Here is a 26,669-nt window from a genome sequence, read left to right as displayed (position 1 = left end):
TAAATCCCTATTGTAACTGTTTGGTTACAGATAGGAAAGTGGGATGCATCTATTTTACATGAGATGCACAAAGACTGGCACAGCAAGGTTGCTCAGCACTTATTTACAACCTGGATTATTTTACATTTATTGATCTTGATAAAAACCAGAATTACCTGAGGACCATGAGAGATTTTAATCTCAGATAATGTATTTTTAGTCTTATTGATGGTACATGACACTCCTGCGGTATAACCTTTGATACTACTTCAGTTCCATTATTGCAGTTACATTTTTCCACTGTTCTACTTCCTCTGTTCTTAAACTTGAGGGTCTCTTGATGGAGGGTAGGGGATAAAGCTTTCTGATAAATGTTGCAAGCACCTAGGCAGCTTTATAGCACAGGCATTTTATGAGTTATGGTGTTTAAAGTAACTAGTGTTTCCAATTCACAATAAAAGTACTTTTCCCCTTTTAGTTATTTTATTTTATTTTAAAGGGGATCAGCCATAGCAAGAATCATTGGCAAAAATGTCCAGAAGTCAAACAGATTTGATCCCACTGTCAAGATGTGGGTATTTGAAGAGATCATTAATGGAAAAAAACTCTCAGAAATCATCAACCAGGAACATGAAAATGTTAAATATCTGCCTGGATATAAGATACCCCACAATGTGGTAAGTTGAAAAAAAAAATAACTGAATTTATATTTTTTTTTAATTTTTTTTTATAAGGGAGGCAATGTCTGAAAAAAAATTAGGAAGCAATTCACTGTTTTGTTCTGGTTTGCCACCTACCTCACTCCATTATAACTCCCTGGAATGTAATTCAGTTCTGTGATTTCTGCTTGTCTTGTATGTCATGAGCAACTTCAAACACCAACTGTGTCTGTGCTGGTATCACACCATCCTCCTCCCTGGCAGAAATCAGCACAAGTCTAGAAATGGCAGGCAGAGATCTGTCTACACAGAGCTATTTCAAACCCACAGCATCTTCTGGAAAAACAAGCAAAGCTACTGTTCTCCTTTCTTCAGGAAAAAAAAAAAAAAAAGAAGTCAAAAGCAGAGCTGTGGCTTACAAGGAGGTGAATAATGAGCTATCAGCTCACTGGTGATTTCAGGACAGCTGTAGTTAATAAAGTTCTAAATTCCATCAAAATATAGAACATATTTATTTTCATGGACATTTAAAATACCAAGTTACACATCTCTGCTTAAATTAATCACCTTAGATAATTTACTGCTACCAGAGCAAGGGAGGTGAAGGGGTTTGGCTGTTCAAGATTTTGCCAAACGCTGCTGCTTTGTGAGTAGTGCCACATTTTTGGAACAGTTGCAGTTGTAAAGGGAAATTAAAATGCTGCATGTGATGGGTCTCCTTGCTTGGGGAGTGGTTATATTTAGTATTCTATTTTGTGCTGTGATTGCATATTTGCACTCCTAGTGTTTGAACTTGGCACACAGTTCTCCTGGGTTACAACTGACTTGTCACTGTTATTTTTACAACCCTCTAGCAGATGTTGTCATCATCCCTTGAGGCCAGTCTCACCCTGTTTAGAGCAAAGCCTGAGGCTTCACCAGCAAAAATCAGCTAGTTGAAGTAGAGGGACCCTCAGACCATCTCCGACTGAGAAAAAAAAAAAAGAAAACCAAACAAGCTGAGCTTTTCCTTGCATTGCTCTGCAGAATTTTGGAGAGACAGGAGCACAGACTGTGCAGTGGTGCCAGCCTCTGCCCTGCTCCCACTTCACTGTTTTCCCAGAGAAGCAGCCTGGCTGGCAGCAGCTCTGGTTTTCTTGCTGGGAGTCCCACTTGCTTGAGGCTGCATGCTCCAAGTCTGCATCCAAGAGTGCTGTTTTCTCCTACTGTAAACTGCTTCTAGCAGGCTCAAATTCACCTGCTGTTGCCTCTGTAGCCTGGTTTGAATTGCTGTTCTGAGTAACACCAGCATTTGGAGGAAGATACAGCTAGGAAGTTTTTAAGCATGTTGTATAGGTTTTTGTAACTCTTGAGAAAATTACTGTATATTTAAAACAAAGACTCACACCCAAAGATGATGATAATCTCTGGTTTTTGATACAGTTTATCCCTCAGTAACTCAGCTGGTTGCCTATGGAAACTAAAGACTTCTAGAAAAGCCTCTGTCCCACCACCCCATTTTTCTCCTGTGCTCCCCAGTGCTACCACTCATTCCAGAAGAATCATATGGGGTTGGTCAGCCATCTTCAGGAACCAGATCAAGAAGCTGAACGAGCAAAGGGGCTTCCCAGCACACCGCAAATTTATAAGTATATAATCTTTCCCAGATTATCCACACAGGGTTAAATTATAAAAAAAATTTTAAAATGCAACCCCAAAACAGTTCAGCGGCTTTGGATATTTCAGAAGAGATCTGTACCAGCTTGTGTGGAGAGCTGGCAGCTATGCCACAGGGCCAGTTAAAATTAAGGACAGTCACACTGCATCTGCCATGGCTTCAGCATGATGGTGTCTTGCAAGGACTGATTCCTACCTGGGGCTCATTTTGTTTGTCACTCTTGTCCCAGGTGGCTGTGCCAGACGTGGCTGAAGCAGCAAATGGGGCAGATATTTTAGTGTTTGTTCTGCCACATCAGTTTATTGGACGGATCTGTGGGCAGATTGCAGGACAGATAAAACCTGGGACATTTGGGATTTCCCTGATCAAGGTAAGTTGTTTCCACAGTACCCAGTCAATATGGAGTAAATAAACAGCTCCAACTTAAGGGCAGGAGCTGCAGGCCTCATCTGCATGCTCTGCATAAACACAAGCATTTCTTTCTGCAAGAGTTAAATCTTCCCCAGCTCTGCCAGCCCTTCTGCTCTTGTGGCTGTGGAGAGGGAAGGATGGGGCAACCTATCCAGGCTAAGAGTATCTGTTTTTGCCAGTCATGTTTAGCCTGGATCAGCTCCCACTTGGACCAGCATGGAGGTGAAAATGGGCAGAGGAAGGGATGAATAAAGCTGGCACTGCTGCCAGAAAAAATACTCTGAGACTACAGCCTCAGTTAACTCCTAACTGAGAACTCAAAGTGCCTCTTCCAAGTACATGCTGAAGCTGATCTTGGCAGCATTAAAATGGCATAATAACACTAATGATTTTGCAAAAATGAAGCAATTTCAAGCTGGCATGAATGGAGAAATCGCTTTTTAAGGTTAGAGAGGTACCAGATTGTCATAATCTTTAAAGGAATTAATGTTTTAAGAGAATGTCAAACTAAAAGCCAGAGGCAAAGCATAGGAATGTAGTCTTACCACTTCTTTGTTTGATTGCATTGCAGGAAATATCCCACTTAAAGCTGTAATGAAATAAATGTAATTCAAGTTTTTGGACTTCAATACCAGCTCTTCCGCTCCATAGAAATTATCTCATAAGCAGCAGTAAGGAGAAGAGAGGAAGTGGGGAGAGGAAGGAAATCTCTGCAGATTTAGCTTAAAAAACCCAAGACACTTCAGTATACTCCTTAACACCCAAAAAGCACTTTGATTTATACTTAGATCTTGCAGAAAAGCCATTTCTTTTAGACTTCATTTTAAATGTCTTTTCCTGTACTACAGAAATTTAACTGAAAGGAAAAGTACAACATCAAAGAAAGCAAGCCTCAGGACAGCAGCACTTGATGTGAGGCCTCTTGAAGGATTACCTGGACTGTCACCCCTTCTCCCTGAGCTTGCCTTGAATTTGCAGTTACCAAAGCACAAACCCAGAGCATAATGGCTAACACTAGTGATTTCTAACACTAGTGATTTCAAGACCCTTTTTTTTCAATTAAAACTAGAGAGTTGCAGGCAACAGAATGCCTTCTGCTTTACCAGTGCTCTGCTGCTGTCATTTTCCTATTCTAATACCCTGGCTTTAACTGTCTTCTTTTCAGGGGATTGATGAGGGTCCTGATGGCCTGAAGCTCATCTCTGACCTCATTCGAGAGCAGCTGAAAATAGAGATCAGTGTGCTGATGGGGGCCAACATAGCCAAAGAAGTGGCTGATGAGAAGTTCTGTGAAACCACCATTGGTAACTATTGCAAAGAGCCAATTAGAGCTGGGGTTTAAAGTCACCTGCGGCAGGATAACCTCTGGAAGAAGCAGAGGGATGTGATGGGTCCCAGGTGGTCCCTGAGTGGAGCAGTGCCTGCTGAGCTCCTTCAGGGAGCCAGGATTATTTCCAGAGAATTGGTGCTGAAAGAATCAGATTCAAACTGACCGTGGGTTTCAGTGCTGAGAGTTAATTTAATCCACTGAAAATATCACAGCTTAATCCTGTTTCTGTAGGAGTTGGCAAGAACCACCTTTTGTGTCTGTAGGGCTCAACATGGAGTACATCAGCAGCTGATACACAATGCAGTCTAGATAAAGAAGTGTAATCAGAAGCTCCTATGTGCTCACACTCCCAGAGGTGTATTTCTTCATCTTAAGATGTCTTTGTTTGGAAAAGAAAACCCAGTAACATTCTGTTCCTCTCTCCCACTTGGACTGCTTGCCAAGACACGGCCTCAGATCCTCCCAGGACTGGGTCTGACCTGATTTGGAAAGTTCATCCAGTAGTTTTTAAAACTCAGAGATTTTTAAAGCCAGTCAAAATTAAAATTAAAGTTCCATCCTTCCATAGCTAGGAAAGGCAAAAGAAAAATAAATTGTGTTGCAAGCATGTTCTTTTGCCTTGCAAATATTATAGTAATGGTGCAACTGTACCAGCTGGGCATTTGTTAATGAAAGAGCACCTAGGCACATATAGGACTAGACATGATTAGGAGAGATGAGTTATATTAATTCTCTTGGGGGGAATTTAACTTCTCCTGGCCTGGTTTGAAGCCATGATGTGATGATGACTGAGCAAAGAGCTTTGTCCCTTATTTTTGTCCCCATGGAAAGCCATGCAGTCCAGAGACAGCCACCTCAAAGAGAACTGGTACTGTGAAGAACAAGAAGCAAACCTAAAGTTTCTAAGGAGATGGTCAGAAACCTCCCAGCTACCAGAGTGTGGTGCCCCTGGCTAGTAAAATTCACAGCTGAGCTCACCCTGAAGGAAACCAAGCTACCTTGTACAAAACTCAAGTGCAACTCTATTCAAAGGTCTTTGCCCAGCTGGTCATGAGCTCTCTGGCAAACCTCAGTTCCTTTAGCACTAAGGGCTCTCCTTGGCTGAACACTGTAACAACATGACACATGACCTCTGTAGAGTTGGTAGGAAAAAGGTTTTAGCAGTGCCAACCTTCAATTTCATCATCTGTGGATCCCCCTGTAACTGAGACTATTACCCCTGTAACTGGGCAATAGTAATTTGTGTCCCATGGTAGTACTTAACAGTGACACAGGTTTACATTTTCAAAACAGAAATTATACTGTTGTCCTGCAGGAAGCAGTTTGTAACTAATGTCTTTTGTAAGGCATGTGGCTGTACAAACTTTCTCAGGCAGAAAGATTCACTAGGAGGTATCTACCTTTAAGCTCTTTAAGTGTCATTAAGCAATACTGATCAATGGCAAGGTGTTGCCTACACTTAACACTGGCATCTAGCAGCAGAAACTGCTGTTGCACACATCTCTGGTTTAGCAACACCTTGGGACTGGGATCACAAAAGCTGCAGTAGTCCCTAGAACCTTATTCCTGGTGAATTGTGTGCACTCTGCAACATTGTAAAAGCTCTCTTTCATCCTTCTTTCCCACAGGATGCAAAAATGAAACTCAAGGGGAAATCTTTAAAGAATTAATGCAGACCCCCAATTTCAGGATTACTGTGGTGCTTGACTCTGATACAGTGGAGCTTTGTGGAGCCTTAAAAGTGAGTGTTTTCAAGCCAGTATATTTTATTAAGACCAAATTCTAACCTCACCCGAGTCTTCTGTAAGCCACGGGGTCTAATTTGAGTCCTGTCACCGTGTGAGTGAATGAGTGCAGACAAGATGCATCATTCATGAGCCAGTTTTCCAACCTGGAAAATAAACTGGGGAAATAAATTTTCCAACCTGGAAAATAAATTCCCCCCAAAATGGGAATTTATTTAAAATGCAGCTGCAGGCAAAGCATTTAAAAATACTTGTATTTTTATCTTTATTTTACCAGAGGCACATCTGTTTTTGAGAGCAGAGTTTAGTCTACTGTGTTTTCTTGTCTGTGTGTTGCAAGCACATGGAACAAAGACTCTCACTACACAGATTAGCTCCACTAATTATCATGTCCATAGTTTAAGTCCTAACCTGCTAGAAAATTCACATCAGAAGTGATGCTCTCTATTGGCAGCACATCTGTGTGGCATTCAGCAATGTCCACATGGAGATCCCTGGTGGGATCAGAAATGACACCAAAATCACCAAATTTCCAAAGAGGGGACAGTAGTGTGAGATTGAGAGTTTGCTTTTATATGAATTGAAAGTGACCTCAGCATGTGATCCTTTTTACTTCTTTATACATTTAGTCATTTATACTTCAATAATTCACTTTTCCATGGAGGAGGTGGATGACTGATGAGGAAAGAATTGGTCCTGTTTAACTTCACATAAAAAAATCTTTTGACATACAAAACCAAACACTGCAAATTTTGCTTTTGGCCACAGAGCAGAACTCTGTGGGGCAGGAACAGATGGGAGAATTTTTTACTGTTTTATGATAAATCATCCCACTTCTTGAAATCTTTGGTTTGGTTTTGCCTCTGCTAAAAAATCCCTAAAAAAATTAAACGTGCACCAGGGTACATAGATGTCTGGAGCAAACATGTCAATGGTAGCACTAAGTGGCACATTACTCATACACACTGAACTACATTTATTTAGGGACTTATTTAGCAGCTGGGAATTGGAAGGTGGGAAGGGAAGCATGCTGAACAATGGTGAGGACTTGTGAAGATGTGTAGGATCCTGAGAGATTTATTTAGAGCTGTAGACAAGGGCAGTTCTACTGATATTTGTAGGTAAGCCCAAAATTTGATCTACTGCAGCATCTTCATAGAATCCATGCCTGCTCAAATCAGAGACCTACAAAGAAAACCTAGAAAAGTATGACTCTGTGTGGGGTATTTGAAATAGTTAAGCAGAAAGGTCAGCGAGATCCAACTTGGAACTAGCAGGAAAACAAAACACCAATTGCATACATGCTATGTGATTGCAATATTAGTGTATAAAACGCTGCTTTGGTTTTTGCCATGGGATATGGCACTTAAAAATCTTCTAAAATTCCAGTGACTTTTGCTCAACATTATCTGACCCGTTTCTTCATAAGATAAACTCATGGCCATTGGAAATCAACCCTTGTTCTGATGAAGACAGAGTTGTGGGGGTTCCTTGGGGCTCAGTGCATGCTGGTAAGCTGCACACCTTGGCTGACTGTTTCCTTCCCTCCCCTGTGTTTTGCACTGGCCCATCTTTAGAACATCGTGGCGGTGGGCGCGGGGTTCTGCGATGGGCTGAGTTTCGGCGACAACACCAAGGCAGCAGTGATACGCCTGGGCCTCATGGAGATGGTGGCCTTTGCCAAGATGTTCTGCAAGGGACCAGTGTCAATAGCCACCTTCTTGGAAAGCTGTGGGGTGGCTGATCTCATCACCACCTGCTATGGGGGACGCAACAGAAAAGTAGCAGAAGCCTTTGCTCGCACAGGAAAAGTAAGGAGGATTTTAAATATTTTACACTAACGCATGAAGAAGTCCTTCTGTGTTTTACAAAGGCATCATTAATTGTTTATCTTCTTGATAACTGCTGGTATCACAGCAGTATCCCCTCTGATCCAAGTAATCAGTCTTCTCTCTTCTAGTCCATTGAGGAGCTGGAAAAGGAGATGCTGAATGGACAAAAGCTGCAAGGTCCTCAGACCTCAGCTGAAGTCTACAAAATTCTGAAACAGAAAGATTTGCTCCATAAGTAAGTGCTTTGAGTTTAAAAAAACCAACAAAAACAACAAATTATGAGTGATTCATAACCTTCTTAACAGTACTTGTGTTTAATTATCTTGTTAATTTCTGCAACAACAGCTTTCTACATCGTGGGCCCCTGCTGGAGCCTGGCTTGACTCCTCATTGCTGGGGTCAGTTGAATGGGAGAAGGGCTGAGCATTGTTAGAAGAAACAAGTCACAGACAGAGAGTGAGGTCAGGGAATACTGTTAGTGCCTAATAGAGTAATGTGAGATCACATATTGGAACAGCAGGGAAAACAATCACAGAATATTCTGAGTTGGAAAGGACCCACAGAGATCATCACCAACCCTTAAGTGAATGGCCTATACACAGGAAACAAAAGAAATTATAATGTAAAGAGGCCTCCCAGACATCCCCATCCCCCAAATAAGATTTCAGGCTGTACACAGAATTATCTTGCAGACATGATTCATGGGCCAAAAGGTTTTTTGTTCTCAGTACACCAGCATTGCAGCTTGCAGCAGTCCTGCTCTCATTGCAAACCTGAATTTGTTTATCTCAGTACAAATTTCAGGATCATATTCCCAATGAAAGATTTTTACACACACTGAAATGTAATGTGTGCTGATACCAATGCTTTAGTGCCACAAAGGTAAAAAGGTAAAGGTAAAAAGTACCTCTAATTGCTTGGGATGATGTAAGATTATAAATAATTTGAAACCTTTGCCTCAAGTTGCACAAAAGAAAAGCTAGACTTCCCTCCATCCCATTTCCTCTCATACATCAGCAGTACTGAGAAGTCAAACACTGCTAAATGAATCCTTAAAAACTTTTTAAAATTGGAACAGATACAGAAGATTCAAGTGGCAATATCTTTCAAAAATGAGAGCGAAAAGGAAAGCTCATTTTGACAGCAGCTTTAAATCACAGCTTGATCTAATAATTATCCTATAATTGCCCTTTGTTACATGCTCAGCTCCAAGTCATTCAGTGGACTCATTTTTTACCACATAATGACTAAGACAGCTTGTAAAAGGAAAAGAATCCTTTAAGCCAAGAAAAGAAAATCGTTAGACATTTTCCTTCCTTTTAGTCCTTGGATATCAGTAATGACTGCAAATAACATATCCATTTTGCACACAGCAGGAAAAGAGGATATGCAATTCAAAATTGTTGTTAAATAAAAAATACTGGATAGGTATTTTGTTTCCAAAACAGCTTTTCTGTACTGTCACACCCATTATTTGCCCCTCTTTAGCTCCTCTTCTTCTTCCAGTAATCTTCCAATAAAGGCAGCCCCAAGCTAAAATTATATTGTAAAGAGAGACAAAATTTTTCCACTTTCAACACAATAAAAAAATTCTTTCCATTACAATGGAATAGAAATGTTCATATAAGCTTTTAAAACTATTTTAATTCCTATATGCTTCTTTCAGGTTTCCATTATTTACGACCATCTACAAGATCTGCTATGAGGGTCGATCAATCCAAGATTTCATCATGTGCCTGCAGAACCACCCAGAGCACATGTAGAGATCCCTTCTCCTCACCTGGCTGACTTCTCACCTTCCTGGGACTTCTGTCCACTCCACAGCAACTGAAGTAGAGAAACAGGTTGTGTGACACTTGTAAAAGCAGCAAAGAATGTATTTAATTCCCCTTGTCCTGGGGTTAAAAACATCTGCCTTTAATTTCAACATTATACCTAAGGAATAGGAAACAAATGTAAAACTTAACATTATTTCATTTGAGTTAGTAATGTGGGTATTTCCCTATAATTATTTTCTTGCTGACTGAAAATAGTTCCCCTTGTAATTTCTACAATAGAGCTAAACAGCTCACATAAAACTCAATGTTTTGCCTACAGTTACTTCTAGAATGGCACAACACATAGAAAAATCAAAGAACTCATTCAAACAGATAAATCATAGTTTAAAAAAAATCCAAGAGCAGTTAGATGCAATTGCATGGGCAAATGCTGGATTTCTTTTTAATCCCCTCAAACATAAATAACATTTTGCATTTTGGGACATTTAGGCCTTCCTTGACTTAGTTTCCCAGTAGAAACTTCTTTGGAAAAATAGGTACTATTACTGTGCTCAGACACGCAAGAATGTTCATCAGATGTATAAATAAAACAGCTTAAGGGGTGGGGGAAAGGAGAAGGGGTTTGGGATGGGTGTATTGTTTGTTTCAAATCTGGGACACTAGGAATCCTTAGTAGTAATCTGACCTTGATTAAACTTACTGTATTACTTTAAAATACAGAAAAAACATCTGAAATAACCAAAGACAATTTTGTTAGCATCAGATTTTCTCAGCAAGTCCTCATTAATTTGAACCAGCTGAGAGGGGGGAAGTGGAAGTTGACAGGAAGATGTACCCAGGGCTCAGCTTGCAGCTTGTGCACTTGCTGATATTTTGAGGGGGCAACCAGTAACAGTGACAAACTCTGTGATACTTGACTTTTTATACCTGTATGGAAATGACCGCTATAGACGCACAGAACTCCTGTAAACTGGCATTTCACACCAGGCTGCATTCCAGGAAACTCCACTGCTCCTTTCCAGACTGCAGAGTCGTGTCCTGATCCTGCTCAAGCAGCACATCTTACACTCCAGGAGAGAGATCTCCCATCTGCTTCTGAATTTTAAACACAAACTGGGTTCACAGACCAAGGGTTTTTATTGTGCTACCAGTGGTGTGAATTTTAGAAACATTGAAGTTTTTAAACCTTATAGCTGTACTTGGGTAACTTTACATACCTGATGGTTTTCAGAGTTAAAAACATCTACAAAATGAACAGTGGTGCATTTTATAAGCTTTAATCCCCTTTTGAAATACTCCTATTTTGAGAGAAGGCAAAAAAAAAAAAAGGAAGAGTAACCAACTTTTGCTGTGTTTTATCAGATTTTCTGAAATAGCAGAGAGGAAGGCAAGTTTTTTTAATCTATGTACTCGCTGTCATAGTGCTTAGAGGAAAAAAAATGAGCTAATTATAAAATAATTTCAACTAATTTTAGAGGAATTATAGGTCTTTCACATTTACCAGAGTAATATATATATATAATAATGTATTGTAATTACAAATATATTGTAAAAATCTCAGTCTCACAGCTAGCAAAGCTAGCTCAGGTACCAAAACCACTGGCTGCAGCATCCCTGATCCTCCTGAACAGCAGCAAGGGTATCTCAGCTCCTCCTGCTCAGACTCCAGTCACAGCTTGGGGCTCTGCAGAGCAACACCAACATTCCTGCCACTGAAATGGGAATCATGTGACCAAATCCTTCACACAAAGCAGGGAATTTAAGGTCTTCAATTTGAAGTGGAAAAATACTTACACGTTGCACAGTTTTGAAGTATCAAATACATGAGGATGGGATAGAGAATTCAGGAACCTCCTTCCTTCATCATCAGGCTGAATTTCTGATAAGTCATGTATGAGCTAATAATAACATAGAATATTTTACATTCGAAGTGTATCAAATAACAGTTTAATAAAGTGATCAATATGCAGAGTTGATGTAATTTCATTTTTCAACGTTCTCACAAAATAAATGACTGTTGTAATAGTGGTTCTTTATTGCTCTTACTCTTGCAGTTAATCATTGTCAGCTCTCAAAGAAAAGGACAAGAAGAATTAATATTCTACAGATATTTTATTGAAGAACAGTTTTTTCTTCTGTTGCATGACATACCTTTTTTAAACAGTAAAATAAGGAAATTTTTACTCCATATATAACACAAATTAGCCCTTATATCTCAGTCCAGCCAAAATCTGTGTAAAATAGTTAGTTCTATATTTACATTCTGTACCAAAATAGGGAACACATGTTCAAGGTCAGTCAGTTCTCTCAAAACAGTTGTTTTATCTCCAAGGTAAGCTTCACATTAAAAAGGCAACATTTGCACTTTGGAAGTCTGGTAATGTAAGATTGCATTATTCAGTGCACAAACAGCCCCAAATCCTGCAGAGCAGTACATACATGCAGGCAGGCACCCACACATTCAAATAAGCTAAAAACAGGGCTTCAGTCTTGCAGGGAAAACACCTTGAGCTGCTCAAGTGAAAGTCACTCCTTGGAAATGTGGGGAAGGAAGGATGCACACCTCTCTACTGAATATCATCAAGCAGAAAGATGTGCAGGACAAAAATTTAAAAACAAGAGGCCTCATAAGGGATTGTGGATATGTCTGCTCTCAGACATCAGTCTCCCCAGTTTATCAGAGCTCAGCAGAAAGAATGAGCTGTGTTGGACTGACACTCAATTAATGGGGGATATAATTCAGTAATTAACCTCCATCAAGGGCCATGACTGTATCCCAAGACCTCAACTCATTTCAGGAGGAATGAATTACTGCTTTTCCATGTGATTTTACTTGCTGCATTCTCCAGCCAAAAGCTATCCTTCCTCCTTATAATTGCAACACTAGAAAAAATGTGTTCCTAAAAGATGACTTGCTTCAATTTCTAATTGAAATTATTTGAACTACTGGGACCAAAAAAGACTGCAAGACTAATTTACTTCCCTAAGCAAACATGGAATATTTTTTTTAAATTATAAAGTTAAAACTGTGGACACTATACACTGAAAATGTTTCTGTTACAGATGAGCAAGCTCATGCATCTCAGCACAACTTCCAGGGCTCCTGCTGCCCAGTCTTCTCTGGTGGAAACACAAAGGCTTAAATGGGCTGTATTTCCAAGTTTTCACACTTAAGAGATGCAATAGGAGGGACTGGTCATGTGTGGTCAGGACACCTAACACAGCAAACTTTGCATTTATTTAAAAGAATTCTGAATTTTATGGCAGAAACTACACTTAAGGCTACATAACTGAGCTGCTTAAGCTACAATTTTAGCTGTGTTCTATACTCAAAAATGGCTTATGCTTCCTACTGTAGTAATTTTACTCTTAAAAACCTGAGACATGATTTGACTTAATTCATGTTAAGATCTGGAAGTTCACAGCAGGCTAAAAGCTGAACACAAAGACAAACAGAACTGAGGTAGTCAGCTTTACTCAAATATTCTGCATGACAGCCACCAGTTCATTGCCACTTTAAGTTGACACATTCCCTGGCAGTTCCCACGAGGCTACAGCTGCTGGCAGCTGCTAAACCACTGATGGGATAGATGATGTTGCTTTTTTCTGACTGAAGTACCTTCCATGCCCGACCCCCCAAAGTCACGTCCAGTTCTGCAGTTCACAGGCAGCTCAAGGGCTGCACCACAAAGAAATTACAACTGAAACCTCAGATTATTAAGGCAGTAGCAGTTTTACTTCACTGGATTCACTGATGCAGCTGCTTAGCAGGTAGTGGTGAACCTGACCACAAGAGCTCTAACAGACTGATAGATTTTTTCCCTTTCAATACAAAGCACTACACACTCCTTCTTTAATTAATGCATACAATTCAGAAGTAGGTAAGCATCAACTTTCTAACCCATCTTTCAGTTAATTCTCAGGAAGAGAGATTAAAAGAAGAAAAGCCCTCAAGATAAACAACTGTGTAGAAGATAAAAATATTCAATTAAATATGACAAATCTCACATGTAGACAAACAGGAGACCAGCATATCAAATACTGAGCACAATAAATTAACACCAGTTAAAAAGTTTAACAGTTATAAAGTTAACCATAAAGTTCAGACAGTGCAAACATTTCACAGTAAGAAAAAATAACCAGTAATTTCTTTTCAAGTATCAAAAGCATTGTTGTTGAGTGATACTATTTCAACTGTATTATTGCACAACAGACAAAAAATACAATATCAACCTCTGGGACTTAATTCTTAAACCTTTATGTTTTCCAGGTATCAGTTTACCTTGACTGTTGTGTGGCTATATTAAAATAATTAGTGATCACTTATCAATCTGAGTGTTTACTAATTCAGTTTGTACAATTTTAAAGCCTTTGAGTCCTGACTTGTATTGCTTCTCTGAGACACTGATTTAAGGCTAGCCTAGGCCTTGTGTAATTCACAGCAAGCTTAACCTGCAGTTAGGAAGGAGAGCTAGCCCAGTGCAAGGTGCTCTCAACTGTGATGTCTTTAGACAGTTTAAGGTTGCACCTTACTTGCCTCAGCAGTGTCATAAGTTTCCTTAAATACAAAAATAATAATAATAAAAAAACCCAACAAAATCAAGTCCAGTAGGCACAAAGAATTTCTTACAATCATGATGGAAGTCCTATTATTACAGTATAATTGTACCTAAAGTTTTACTCCATCTCCCTACTTTCCATTTAGGAAAGGGATCCAGTCACTGACAATTATAATGCCACAGAACATTTAAGAAGCAGAGTAACATCATCTTTCTCCCTATATCTGCATTTTTTAGTGCAATGGGCATGTCTGCCCCCTTAAATTTAACACTTTTCCAGGAGTGAAAACTGTCCTAAAAGGACAGAGAGTGGATTGAACCACAGAGAGTTTCTTTACCTCTGAACAGGATTATTTGTAAACACATTATAGTCAGAAATAAATAGAAACAAGGGTCCTATAGAGCAGCTGTCCTTACCTTGACAGATTTTACTCATTTCCTTCCTCTTATATATTTTGTCATCAAGTGATTAATTTTGTAGCAAGGTGTGCCCTCATGTGGCTCAAATAATCTGATTCTCAGTTTACTACAAATACTCAAATAATCCATAGTATTTACATGTCCAAAAAGAGTACAGGGAAGAAAAAAAGAAAACAGATTAGGCTTTCCTTCCACATTCAATATAGTTTTTGGTCTAGAGACATCAGCATGATCCTGTAAGATTATAGCTGCCATTGCTACTGGTTTGCTCTTCAACAAGAAGTGAGAACATCTGCAGTAATGTTCATACTAGTTTTGAAACAATAATGCCATTATTTGAGAAACAAATCAACAAAATAAAAAATAATCATAAATCCTATCCCAAATTTACAGTCTGAGTATCAGTACTGAAATCCATTTGCCTGTCAAACTCTAGAGGATATTCAAATATGATGTATTAAATTTCACACTAGAACTGGCACAGGCTAAATGAAAATGGGATTTCTAGGCAACTGTACTGGTTACCAGTCTGAAATTCCATTTTGTGCATGTAGGAAGATGTAATGAACCCCAAGAATTAGCTGCTTTACCTAGTATGAATTCTGAGGAGGCTCAAAGCTGCAGAATACAGTTGTGGAGGCATCTGCCAACCACTGATTTATCCAATTACATTCTTTCCTCCCCCATAAATTGTAAGAATTAAAAAAACCAAACAAATTACCAGCCTCTTTAGGTCTTGGTTATCAGCAGTGATGACAACTGATTTTTACATGGCTTTTGACTAAACCACTGAGGTATATTTCCAGTTTGAGGATGCTTTGCTACCAATCACACAACAGACATAACAAAAAAACCAGCCCTCAGTTCTACTACAGAAGAGTTCTCATTTCAAATCTTGACTGAGCTGCCAGGTAGTTTAACACAGTTGGCAAAGTGGATCTTGTTACTGTGTCAAAAAAAACATAGATTGCAATTCAGGAAAATACTGGCACTTATTGAGATGACAAGGTAAATTTTCCTCCTCTCAAAATTCTGCCTGCTTTTGTCAACACCTCCCTGACTACTGTGTGCAGCAATACTTGCCAGGGGAGATGAGGTGCAGCAGGAGAGCTGCCTGCTGAGATAGAACCCCCGTGCTCTACAGCAAGGAGGGCAGCAGGATTATCTCAGAACTTCTTCTTGCCCCAAGCTCAAGTCTATGCGCAGAGAAACAATCCTGTTAGCAGGGGAACTAAGTTGGCCACCAGCAGCCAAAGGGTTACAACCAGGCTGGATGAGCAGGAGCATAAGTCTAAAATTAAAAAAAAAAAATTTACATTTAAAGACAAGATAAAATAACAAAGAGAACACTAAACACCACCAAAGAGTTAAAACAAGCTTCTTGACAAAACATTAACTGGTATTTAGTGAATTCAGCTTTTTACCTTCCTCAAAAAGAAAACTGACTGATCTTTCTGCATTACAACATGAACATTATCAATAGGAAGCTATACAAGTGAGAGGTCACTTTCCACCAAGGTGATAATGTTTAAGATTATAATAACAATATGGCCTTCAAAACACAGGTCAGATTTCCTGATAAATTCCCAGGCTAAAGCTAGATCTCTGGGGTGATTACCAGAAGGAGAGTGAAACGAAGGTGTTATGTTTCAGACACATTTCTCCTGTGTTAGTCACTGTTCTGCACGACTGCACAGCAAAACACAGGGCACCTTTCCTATTTCCTTTGCCTCCTACTCCTAGGATCTTAAAATAGCCATAGCCTTCCTTTCCTGTTCCTGACAGTCAGAGCTGACACAAAGCTTTGACTTTTTCAGATATTTAATACTCAAGGTTTGACTTCAGCAAAAAAGGCAACCTACCAATGGGTGCAGCTCTCGTTAAGTTAGAAGCTGGAGGATCCCTCTCTGGGGGACAGGAGTCACAGAAGTCTGAACAAGCTGGGCAAATCAGATTGCCAACATGTATCCAGCCATTCATCTGAATGCTCACAGTCAACACCTGGCCTGAGCGGCTGCACAAGTACGCAGTGTCCTTGACCCACACATGCAACCCTTGTGGAGAGCAAGAAACCTTCAAATAAAAGAGTAAGAGTCAAGTCTGTATTATGATTTGTCACAGCACACATCACAGCTGAGATGGCCACAATACACAGAGTATCATCACACAATTACAGAAGGCTTCAACCCATACAGAGTAGCACCAAAACACTTCAGAAGGCTTCAGTGTCTGTCCCTCTTGTTCTTTAGCCCAACCTTTTATACCCCTCCTGTTGATGCATTGTACTTGTGTGCCCTCTGTTCCCTTTGGTGGCTGGTCAGTGCCCCTGGGCACCCCATGGCTCATTGCTGTCAATGCTGCTCACCTGCTGGTCACAGCTGCACCCATTGGGGGTAAGGTTCAGCTGCAGCCCCACTCCCAACTACCACAAACTGTGTAACTACAATGATTTATCAGAAGCACAGTTTAACTGCAAGTATTTTAATGCAATCTGAGCAACTACAAGATTCAGGAATACTTCAAAGCACTGACTATACTCTTTTTGTGCAATTATGCAGATCATCAGCTGAGAATGAGTAAAACTTGGCTTCTGCTAATGACCACTTTGCAGAGTCGTGCAGTTACTGAACATGATACCCTTAGTGAGACAGTCCCAAAGAAAATGAGAAGTGACATGTGCACAGTGCTTTCCACCTCTAAAAAAATCAGAGTGACTAATTAATATTAAGCTTCAACAACAGAACATTTCATGGAAGTATTCCTTCCTATTTGAGGATAAAGTGCCATGGGGTAAGACAGATGATGTCCCTAGTGAGACTGGAAGCCATCCCAGCAGTCACACACTTAACTATCTAAATTACAGGCTTATGGTTGGAAGATTGTTTTCAAAGTATGTTATATGATCCACAGATTACAATGCAGGTGAAAAATTCTAACAGTCACAACCAACATTTTAAGCCTGACTTTTCCCTTTAGGGTTATTAAAAAAGAAAACCCACCAAAAACTCAACAAATACTTACTTGGTAACATCCACTACCCCAGTCAGGGTAACTGAGTTTCCTCCTGCACTGTTCCATAACAAAAGCAGATTTCTGAATAAGACATACAGAGTTTGGTCCATATTTCTCTGCACCATAGTTTTTGGTAGGATCTAAGGTAGAAGGAATATACCGAATTACAAGTTAACCAGAGGAACAGAAAGCCCACATCAATTTAAAAGGCTATCTAATCAATGTCCCCACATGCAATTCAAGGTTTACTTTGGGACTATTTCAGACCCTGAATTATTATCAATTTGGGAATTGTACTGTCTTGAAAATAACATTGGAAGAAACACAAGATTAAAGAAACAAACAAAATAATCAACTAACCACAAAAAAACCCACAATGAGCAAGCACTTTCCATCAGAAAGTGGTTATGTTTACCCTCAAGGAATGCCAGCTGTGATTCCTGGTTTGATGGCAGAGGGTGTTTGTTTTTGAGACAACTGCACAGACAGGTAATATCCCACAGCATTCTGGAGCTCTGCAATACTCAACATCAATGCAATTGACACTAGGAGACAAGCCCATGGTCTGGTAACTCACAAAGACCCTGGCCTTGAACAAAATACCCACAAAGGTGGAAAGTGCAATCACATTTCAGAGCCTCAATAAACAACCCTCTCCCTCACCCCCATTCTTTGTCTTGTATTTGGGTCATTTGGGGTAGGTATCTGTTCACTCCCTATGCAATTCCTGCATTAGATATGTGAGTTTGCCTCAGGTGTACACCATAGTTGTGCTATGCTTTTTACCACAGCACAGCGTTTACACAGCTGGTGGTGTGAAACCTCATGAGTGAAAAAATTCACATGCAATTAGTTTGAACATGCAGCAAGTCCATTCCAAGCTCACAAATACAACCTCTGCAATACCACCCTGAAGTCCTGAATACTGACCTGGCTGGTTTTCAATTATTCTACAGTCTGAACTGCGTTGGAATTCACCACTTAAATGCCAGCTGAATTCCTGACTAAATGGACAATAGTCAGCAATTTCTACTGAGCCACCATAGTAAGGCAGTTCTTCTGCTGGTACTCCATTAAGATTGTCAAAGTACTGCAAAGCAAAATACAGTAGTGAAGCAGTTTGTGCAAAGGCAAGAGTACAGCTGTTTTTTAAATAGATCAAATCACTACAGCTGCAAGAACATCAGCTGTTACTACTCAGGAATGCTATTAACAGCACCTTACAATACCCATGAACCAGATGAGCCAGAAGTATTTAAGAATACATAAATAATGAGAGATTCACATCTGCATGCATCCAGCTTCTGTCCCTGATTCCCCTCTGTAATAATTACATTCTTTGGGATGCAAACAGAACAGATTTCTAAGTGTACAGTGACAAAAGGCAGAAGACTGGGGGAAGAAATCCCTCAAACAAGATATTTTGGGGGATTTCTGTTACATGGCAAAATTTCTATCTGGTATTTGGCTAGACAGCAAAGCAACATAATTTTCTTTTAATAAGATCACAAGGGATTTTTATCAATCTTCTGACTAGTAATAAACTAAGTAGACATTCTGATAGCTCAGAAGAAAAAAAAACTGAAACAAATACAATCATCAGGCTGCAAAGCTCAACAATGAAAACATTCCAGTTATTTGTAAAGTAGGATCAATTATACCTGATATTCCTGAGGTAACTGCTTTGGAAACTTCTGCAAGTTGCACACTGCTACTGCTCTTTGGTCCTGTCTGCAGGTTAACTGCAAAGGATTACTCCTCAAAGTGTCGCAGTATGGACTGATTAATTGCTTCCTCAAAAACAAAAAGCAAGCCAACAAAACCAGAATAAAAATCACATCAGATCAATTAAGCTGCTTTACATAAGCAGCCTGTCAAGACTGTTTGTTCCCATTCTCCCCTAGACTCAGTCAATCACAAAAAGAAGCACTGACTTCTTCTCTGGAGGCTAGTTTTTCTTATTTGTCTGGCTTTGACCTTTCTGATTTAAAGAATATCAAGTCAGCAAACAAAGTTACAACACATTCAGCTATTTAGTTTTAGTGACATAGCTTTGTAAATTTTAATGAACAAAAAATATAAGCAAAACAGGACCACATATGCAGCTGTGTCCTAGAAATGTTTGAAGACTGTATAAAAAAAACAAGGTTGTAAGGAACAAACCAGACAGCCATCTTCAAGACACAGCCTGCCGTCTCCTTCAGTTGCTTTAATTACAGTCCAGCAAAATGACACAGGCAGCATTCCCAATCAAAAGGGAAAAAATAAGAAGGCAAACAATTTTAGAGTAAGTCCTACCTGTCCTCTCTAAAGTGCATTCCTGGGTAGAATGCAGGGCAGCATTCCTTTTTCATCTCTACCAACCTCTACCTCTTTGTACTGAGGCACATTTGAAGGACAAATGTAAACAAGCATCAGGGTTTCCTCATTATTTTTAACTTTTTTAAAGACTGTATTCTTACTTTTGTCTCTTCTGGTCAATCCAGAATTTGCAGCTCTTCATTACAAAGTCACAGCCTTTATTGCGTCCCCAGTCTAATTTCTCTGCCATGCTGTAATTTGCTTTATACCATCTGTAAAGGTATTTTGAAATGAGAATATAGTTACTTCAAAAATTACTGCTCTGATTAATAAAACAGCAGTTCCAAGAATTTCATATTATGCCCTAACGGTTTCAAATTAAGAAAAAGGGAAACTGCATCCCCTTCTGCCTATAGGAAAATACATTATGACTTCACTATTTTTCAAGTCACAATGAACTAGAAGAAAATTTTGTGATCTGCAAAGGAACAATGCATACAGAGAGATGAAACTTTAGTGAATTTCTGCTTTCTATCAGCAAGAAGAGCTGAAAAAAATAATCAATATGTATTGCATGCAATTGAAAGAAGACTTACATTAAGACAAAAAGTAAATGCTACAAACAGCACTTTGGATTGCAATGCCTAGCTTTTTAAGGCTAGATTAAAAATGGGTTTTGAAACACGTGAAGAAAAAGTAACATACAAGGTATGATTCCTTGTCTAATATAAAGCTAATTATACTAATCTACTCTGCTGCAGAGGGATAAGCACAAGTGCATCAATTTGAAATAAAATCAAGCACAATGCAAACCAGACACAAATGAACTAAAACCCATCCTCCCATTTTCAATTCTTACCCTGTATCTTCCATTAACGCTAAGGTGATCCTGGAAAAGACTCGATTCTGAGTGTGGGATCCAGTCATTGCTTCATTCTGAAAGTTACCAGTTATGACTGATAAGCCACTCAAAATCATTATTGTAAGAAAATGCTTCTTAGGAAAAAGCATTTTATTCTGTTCTCTTTTCACTATTGACAATCAAATCCCATACTCCTTCATAAAAAGACTGTCCTGAAGTATTTCCCTTCTTGTTTACCTTACTGCATAAAACAATGACTAGACAATGTAACTCTGCCAAAAATATCACACAGTGCTAAGTTACAAATAAAAATTAGCTTAAATGTTAAGAGGGAAATAAGTGTTTCCTTGGTCAGGCAAGGTTCTGGAGGAGCCAGGGCAAAAGCTAAAGCCAGAGGACGTGAAAAAAGATGAAGTCAAGGTAATAAATAGAATGATGAAGTATTTAAGAGGCAGAGGGCAACAAAACTCAACTGACTAAAAGGAATACCCCCTTTGCCCCAAAACAGGAGCAAGCCTTTTCAAAAGGGTAAATGGCACACAGGAGTAAGACACATTTAGCTTTTCAGTAACACTTGATCTCATACTCTGAAATCTAGCAAGAAGGCTAAAAGACAGATGTATCTAGAAATTGGACTTCTAAATATTAAGTATCAAGTACTATTTGTGATGTATTTCAATGATGTTTGATACTCCTGCCTTTTCAAGGCTCCAGTAGGTACCACAATAAACCTAAAAATCAAAGCACAGGGAGCAGACATTTCCACATTCCCTTCCACAATAAACCTAAAAATCAAAGCACAGGGAGCAGACATTTCCACATTCCCTTCCATTCCCTAGTATGAGCACAAACCTCCAACAACCTCTTCTCCCAGTGATTGAGTTCAGTACCCATGCCACCTTGATTTTCAAGCTCCATTCCCTCTAGAATTGGACAATTAAAATGTTTTCGGGCTTCTTCCTAGAAAGAAAACATTTCAACACAACTCTCAAAATACTGAGATGGATACCCACATGCAGTCCTAGTGCTCTAAAATTATCTATTAAAAGTATTTCAGCATTTCTTTTTCTATCATTTTGTTTTCTACATAGAAGCTGACTAAGCAAGCACGCCAACAGCAAGGCTATCCTACTATCTACTCATCTCCTTGAAACAAGTGAGCAAAACCAGGGGTAATTAATCCATGTTTGTTCTATATACTGTCTTAGATTTAAAACAAAAAGATTATTTGTGGCCAAATGCGATTAACACTATGACTTATTTCCAAATCCAATTTGTTAACACTTGAGCATATGTTCTGCTGAGGGCACAAAGAGAGAGTCTGACGCGTGGGAAGCAAGAAAGATTTCCAAAAATTCTTGAGGAATTTCTTTTTAAACATGACAAAATATTAATATTAAAGGAGCAGGAGTTGTCTCAAGTCTGTAGGAAAACATCTAAAGAGTAGGATTAAGGAATTTTTTCAACATCAGTTTTGCTTAACCTTTTATAATTTACCTTCCAGTCATTTCATTTCCCTTCATTTTCTCTGACTATGTCAATTTAATTATTTCATACTATCTGTCACCCATTTTCTACTTTACTTTAGCTACACCCTCTCAATTACACAACGTTAATGGCATGGGCTTTGGGCCATGCTTTCAGGGAAGAGCATTCTTCAAGAATAAGAAATATTTATGACTCAAGAATGTCCTGGCAACCTTGGCATACAAAGCTTGAAAGGTAATGCACACTTACGATGACCCGAGGTGTCACCAGAAGATGAACAGCATGGCGCAGCATTTTGCCACCACGTACGTCCCACAGCCTCACTGCTTTATGAACAACTTTATTGCTCCACTGATACAAACCTAGGCTGTAAGGAGAAGGTTTGGTTACAAATCCTTCCCACAAAGACATGTTACTGAGCAAAGATTTATCTCCATAAGAAACAGAATCAAGGATCATCTCTATACTCCCTCATGCTTTCTAACTTTAAAAATTTTATTATGCAGCATTTCTCCTTTTTAAGATGTGTTTATTATACACACAACTGACTTAACAAGGCAAAGTAAGATCAGTTATAGACTCAAGGCGCATTTTCTACAGTTACCAAAAATGTAAGAAATTAAATAAAACCCTTCAGTATTGCTATTGTAAAAAAAAGCTCTCTACCCTTCCATCTCCTAGAATAATATCTACAATACCAACTAAAAACGAAAAAAAGAATGCAAACTGCTAATTCTATAACAAATCAGAAAACTCACATAGCAGATTACACACATCGTCCATTCTGCATAACCATAAATCTTAAAAATGAACTGCACTGACATTAGGCAGCATGGATAATTGTAAGGCTTAACTTCCAGCCTTCTGATAAATAAAATCCTGTCTTAGTTTATAGTATATGTGGATATTATAAGTGCTTTATGACAATGTAAAGAAAGACTAGAGAGTCACCACACACTGCTGTTTGAACATTATAAAGGAAAGTCACTCTAATAATGGAATGAAGCTGCATTTTTAACAGGCAATAATACATCCTAAAAAAGCAACATGAAAACATTCTTCGTTAGGACTACCAACAGGTCCAAAAAAATACCTTTCATTAAAAGGAGGAAGTCCATCTGCATATCTTGGTGTCAAAGGTTTTCCATCATCATCACGATAAAATGCAAACAGTCCAGCAGAGAAACCCTTCAAGTCAAAAAACAAGCGCATGGAAACCTTTGGTAAGACCTTCATATACAAAGTCAAACACCATGAAAGAGTCCCCACACCCACCAGAGATACACTGGAGGTACAACACTCCAAGGCAATTAACAAAAATTGAAGGAGGCAAAGCAAAAGCTTCCCTCCACCAAACATCCTTCTCTTGGCAACAAGCTGGAGGCATGTGAGCAAGCAGGCACTCATTTCAGGGCAGCATTTTACCAATCCTTACCAGCGCATGGATTATCTCGTGTTTCACTGTAGACAGCATGCCAACAAATTCCTGAGCTTGAGTTGAAATCATGTTTGGACACAAGTTAGCATATCCTGCTATTGGCCTGGAAGAGAGTTTTAAAGTTAAATGGTTTTCAGTAAAATACTACAAAATTCAAATCATTATTCACTTGAAGCAGCAGAAGACTTAAAGAAGATACAGACTAATGTAAAAATATGTCCTTCCCAATAATTTATAAATATCTGTTAACAACACAGCGACTAGTTTACTGTTGGTACGGGGAGTGGCGGGATAGGGTCAATCAATTTCTATATTCAGTATTCTGCACAGGTCTCAGTGACAACAGTGCAAGGGACCTGAATTTTAGGGGAGGTACAAAGACTGTGACAGTGACTACAACTGAAATGGAAAACAAAAATATAAGTAGGATCTTGCATTCTTTAAGTTTGTGAAATCATGACATTCACCTTAAGAGAAACAGGATCTTCAGAAAAAGTTTAGGCATTAACAGCGGAGGATGAACTCTGAGTCCTGTGCCTCAACTCTGCAAGTTAAGCACTATTTGACGGGTTTGTGATTTTACATAAATGCAGTGCTCGTCCATGATGGCACCTCCTTTGTTATACAACAAAGGCAAACAATCAAACTCCACATCTGAACAATCAAGAAACTTCAAAGTTTAATTAAAAAGAGTTTGCAGCAGAGGGAATACTTGCCTGTCCATTTCAGCTTCCAGTTGGCAGTAGGCTGCATATGCAATGATATTTTCATGGCCACACCTGTCAGTAGTGAGAGCACTAACGTAGAGCACAAAGTCAGCATCTCGAACCCCCTCCTCCTCAGGAGAGCCTGTGGGCCTGCGGTGCCAGTCACTGTCATTGTACACCCTGCATTGCTGTACAGTGTGCAAAGGCAACTATTAAAATACTTCACTTAGCACCAAAATTTTGCATGACATGATTCAATTAGTTTGAAGCCAAGAATAAATCCTAATAGACAGCAGTAGATAAGAAAACGCCCTGTGAAGAACAGCAAACAAAACCAGAGTCAAGGAATAACTTTCAAATGACTAACTCTTATGATGTATTAGACACAAGGAAGGTAGCAGCTTTAAAAAAACAAACAAAAAAAAAAACCCTATCAAGCTTCCCAGGATTAGCACCCTGCCTGTATTTCTTATAAAAACATCTTGGCTCACAAAACCAGTATACATAAGTAGCAACAGCATTTCTCATGTAATCTATCTTTTTAATGATACACTTGAAACTTCCAAGTTAAAGAAAGCAAACCAGAAATCTACTGATCACATACTGTAGTTGAATCAAGAAAACAAGTCTGAAGCATTTCTTGCACCATGCTCCTGAGTCAGTGGATAAACTCTTAAAACAAGGTCTTAAAAAATCAACTATTAACTCTGTGAAATTCCAACTCATTGACCAAGATGAATAACAAAGTGACTAATGGCAATTTAGCAAGCTCCAAATCTCATCCTCTCCATACAGGCCATTAGAACACAGGCTCAGAAGATAGTAACCAGTTCCTGGTTTTTTTTTTTTGAGTTTGGATTCAACAACATAAACTACAGAAACTCACACTAATTTAAGTTTTTCTATTCTTTCATCCAGACTTGGTGATCTCCAGCAAACAGGTCACTTATGCACAATTACCAATATGCACTTTTTCATTAATTAGCATTAACAATACTATTTCAAAGATCAGGAAACACTTGGACAGCTGAGCTTACCTGGAGGTGTTTCTCAGGAACTATAACTGGCCCACACCTTGTATGCTCTGCACAGGCTTTTTGGCAATATCTGTGAGGGTCAGCTTTCCTCCTTAAATATTGGTTTGTCACACATTGCCTTCAATGAAATGTGAGACAGTCAAGGTTTTATTATTAAAGGAGAACTACAGAATAGCCTTACAGCACTCTGTTGGTACTTGATACAGCTTTCACAGTGAAAAATGTTAATTACCTTACCAAGGAAGACATAATGCTTCCAGTTGTTAATGGAGCATCCATAGGCTCAAAGAGAGATTAGAACCAGGTTCATAAATGAGGGTACCCATAAAAGGGAACTGGCAGCATGTATCGCTTTGAATATCTACAATTTCAATAGCTACAGCAAATGCAGGTGTTGCTCATGGAAGATTGGCAGATTTGTACAAGAGCATCTGCTACAGCCACTGGATCAGATGGGTCACTGATCTGATTCAGCAGGGCATTTCCTACACTCTAATCCTCTTTTAAAGGCTATGCAGCACAGCACAAAATATCAAATATAGCAAGTGATTTTCATCAGACTTTCACAAACCTGCTTAGCAATATAGCACCGGCAGATTTGCGCACTTGAAATGTCTTCTCCAAATAAGATATAGCTTGTGGGAAGAGTTTGTTCTGAAAAGAGCAAAAATCAGAGTCACCCAGTAGCAGTGCAGACACACCTCACCCCAAAGGCATTAACCAGCAAGTTACATGAAACTTGCTAGGTATTGTGGTTTAGCACAATAGGGGAAAGCCTCACTCTCTGAGAAGTTCAATTATTATGAACATATTCAGGAAATACTTGGTTTCAGTATTCCCATATGTTGTTATTGGAATGAGAAAATGGGAAGGAAAACAGTATTAATTAGAATGTACAGCTTAAAAGAGGCTTTTAAAAACTATATACACATTTCTCACTGATACTTTTGCATCTTGGGATATAGCAAGCACCCTGCAACAGAACTCTGGAATTATTTGTTATGGAAGTGTAATCTATACACAAAACTTTGGTTTCCTGGACTAGGGGAATACTAAATTGCTAGCATTCAAGGTTTTAGTTAAATTGGCTTTAAACTTAATTCCATCTACATTGCCTACAAACAAAAAGGGGAAGCAAATATAACATACCTTTATAAGATGTCTTTTCTCAGGCAGCAAACTGTATTTAAAAAACAAAACAAACGAACTTTAGTCCACAAGGCTTCCATTCTCAGCCACAGAAAAAAAAATCTGCCACACCGTTATACTCACTCCTCAACGCTTCTGTCATACACAATCTTAATTCTTAGCTGTTGATCCACGTTTCTCTTCGAGACGTGATTTTCCTTTAGAGGAACTTGATAGACGACCTGGCAGGGAGAGGCACGAGGCGGGATGAGGCAGCTCGCCCGGGCTGACACCGCGCCCCGCGGCCCGGCCTCGGCTCCCTCTCG

The 26,669-nt window shown here is 39.2% G+C and overlaps 2 protein-coding genes across 2 annotated transcripts in view; one reads left to right on the top strand and one right to left on the bottom strand.

Annotated features, from left to right (window-relative positions):
• Positions 1-483: 483 nt before the first annotated feature.
• Positions 484-11,419, top strand: LOC102043876 (glycerol-3-phosphate dehydrogenase [NAD(+)], cytoplasmic-like). Its single transcript, XM_005415752.1, has 7 exons — positions 484-656; positions 2,525-2,665; positions 3,872-4,010; positions 5,665-5,777; positions 7,359-7,592; positions 7,742-7,848; positions 9,280-11,419. Exons 1-7 carry the CDS (start codon positions 549-551, stop codon positions 9,374-9,376), a joined length of 939 nt encoding a protein of 312 aa, XP_005415809.1. The 5' UTR covers positions 484-548; the 3' UTR covers positions 9,377-11,419.
• Positions 11,420-11,484: 65 nt separating this feature from the next.
• LMLN (leishmanolysin like peptidase) overlaps positions 11,485-26,669 on the bottom strand; it is a 16,169-nt gene continuing 984 nt past the window's right edge. The window contains exons 2-17 of the mRNA XM_031057618.1: positions 26,488-26,665; positions 26,365-26,395; positions 25,787-25,869; positions 25,216-25,333; positions 24,188-24,366; positions 23,469-23,574; positions 23,127-23,221; positions 22,283-22,400; positions 21,398-21,505; positions 20,543-20,619; positions 19,845-19,955; positions 19,044-19,176; positions 18,313-18,472; positions 17,392-17,522; positions 16,233-16,443; positions 11,485-15,661 (exon numbers count right to left, since the gene is read on the bottom strand). Of these exons, the coding sequence (XP_030913478.1) occupies positions 15,567-15,661; positions 16,233-16,443; positions 17,392-17,522; positions 18,313-18,472; positions 19,044-19,176; positions 19,845-19,955; positions 20,543-20,619; positions 21,398-21,505; positions 22,283-22,400; positions 23,127-23,221; positions 23,469-23,574; positions 24,188-24,366; positions 25,216-25,333; positions 25,787-25,869; positions 26,365-26,395; positions 26,488-26,665 (1,934 nt within the window). The 3' untranslated portion in view covers positions 11,485-15,566. The remainder of the gene's footprint in view (positions 15,662-16,232; positions 16,444-17,391; positions 17,523-18,312; positions 18,473-19,043; positions 19,177-19,844; positions 19,956-20,542; positions 20,620-21,397; positions 21,506-22,282; positions 22,401-23,126; positions 23,222-23,468; positions 23,575-24,187; positions 24,367-25,215; positions 25,334-25,786; positions 25,870-26,364; positions 26,396-26,487; positions 26,666-26,669) is intronic.

Source organism: Geospiza fortis, unplaced genomic scaffold (genome assembly GCF_000277835.1).
Source record: "Geospiza fortis unplaced genomic scaffold, GeoFor_1.0 scaffold112, whole genome shotgun sequence".
NCBI lineage: Eukaryota > Metazoa > Chordata > Aves > Passeriformes > Thraupidae > Geospiza > Geospiza fortis.
Note: the sequence above shows the minus strand (reverse complement) of the source record. Positions and strands in the feature narration are given on the sequence as shown.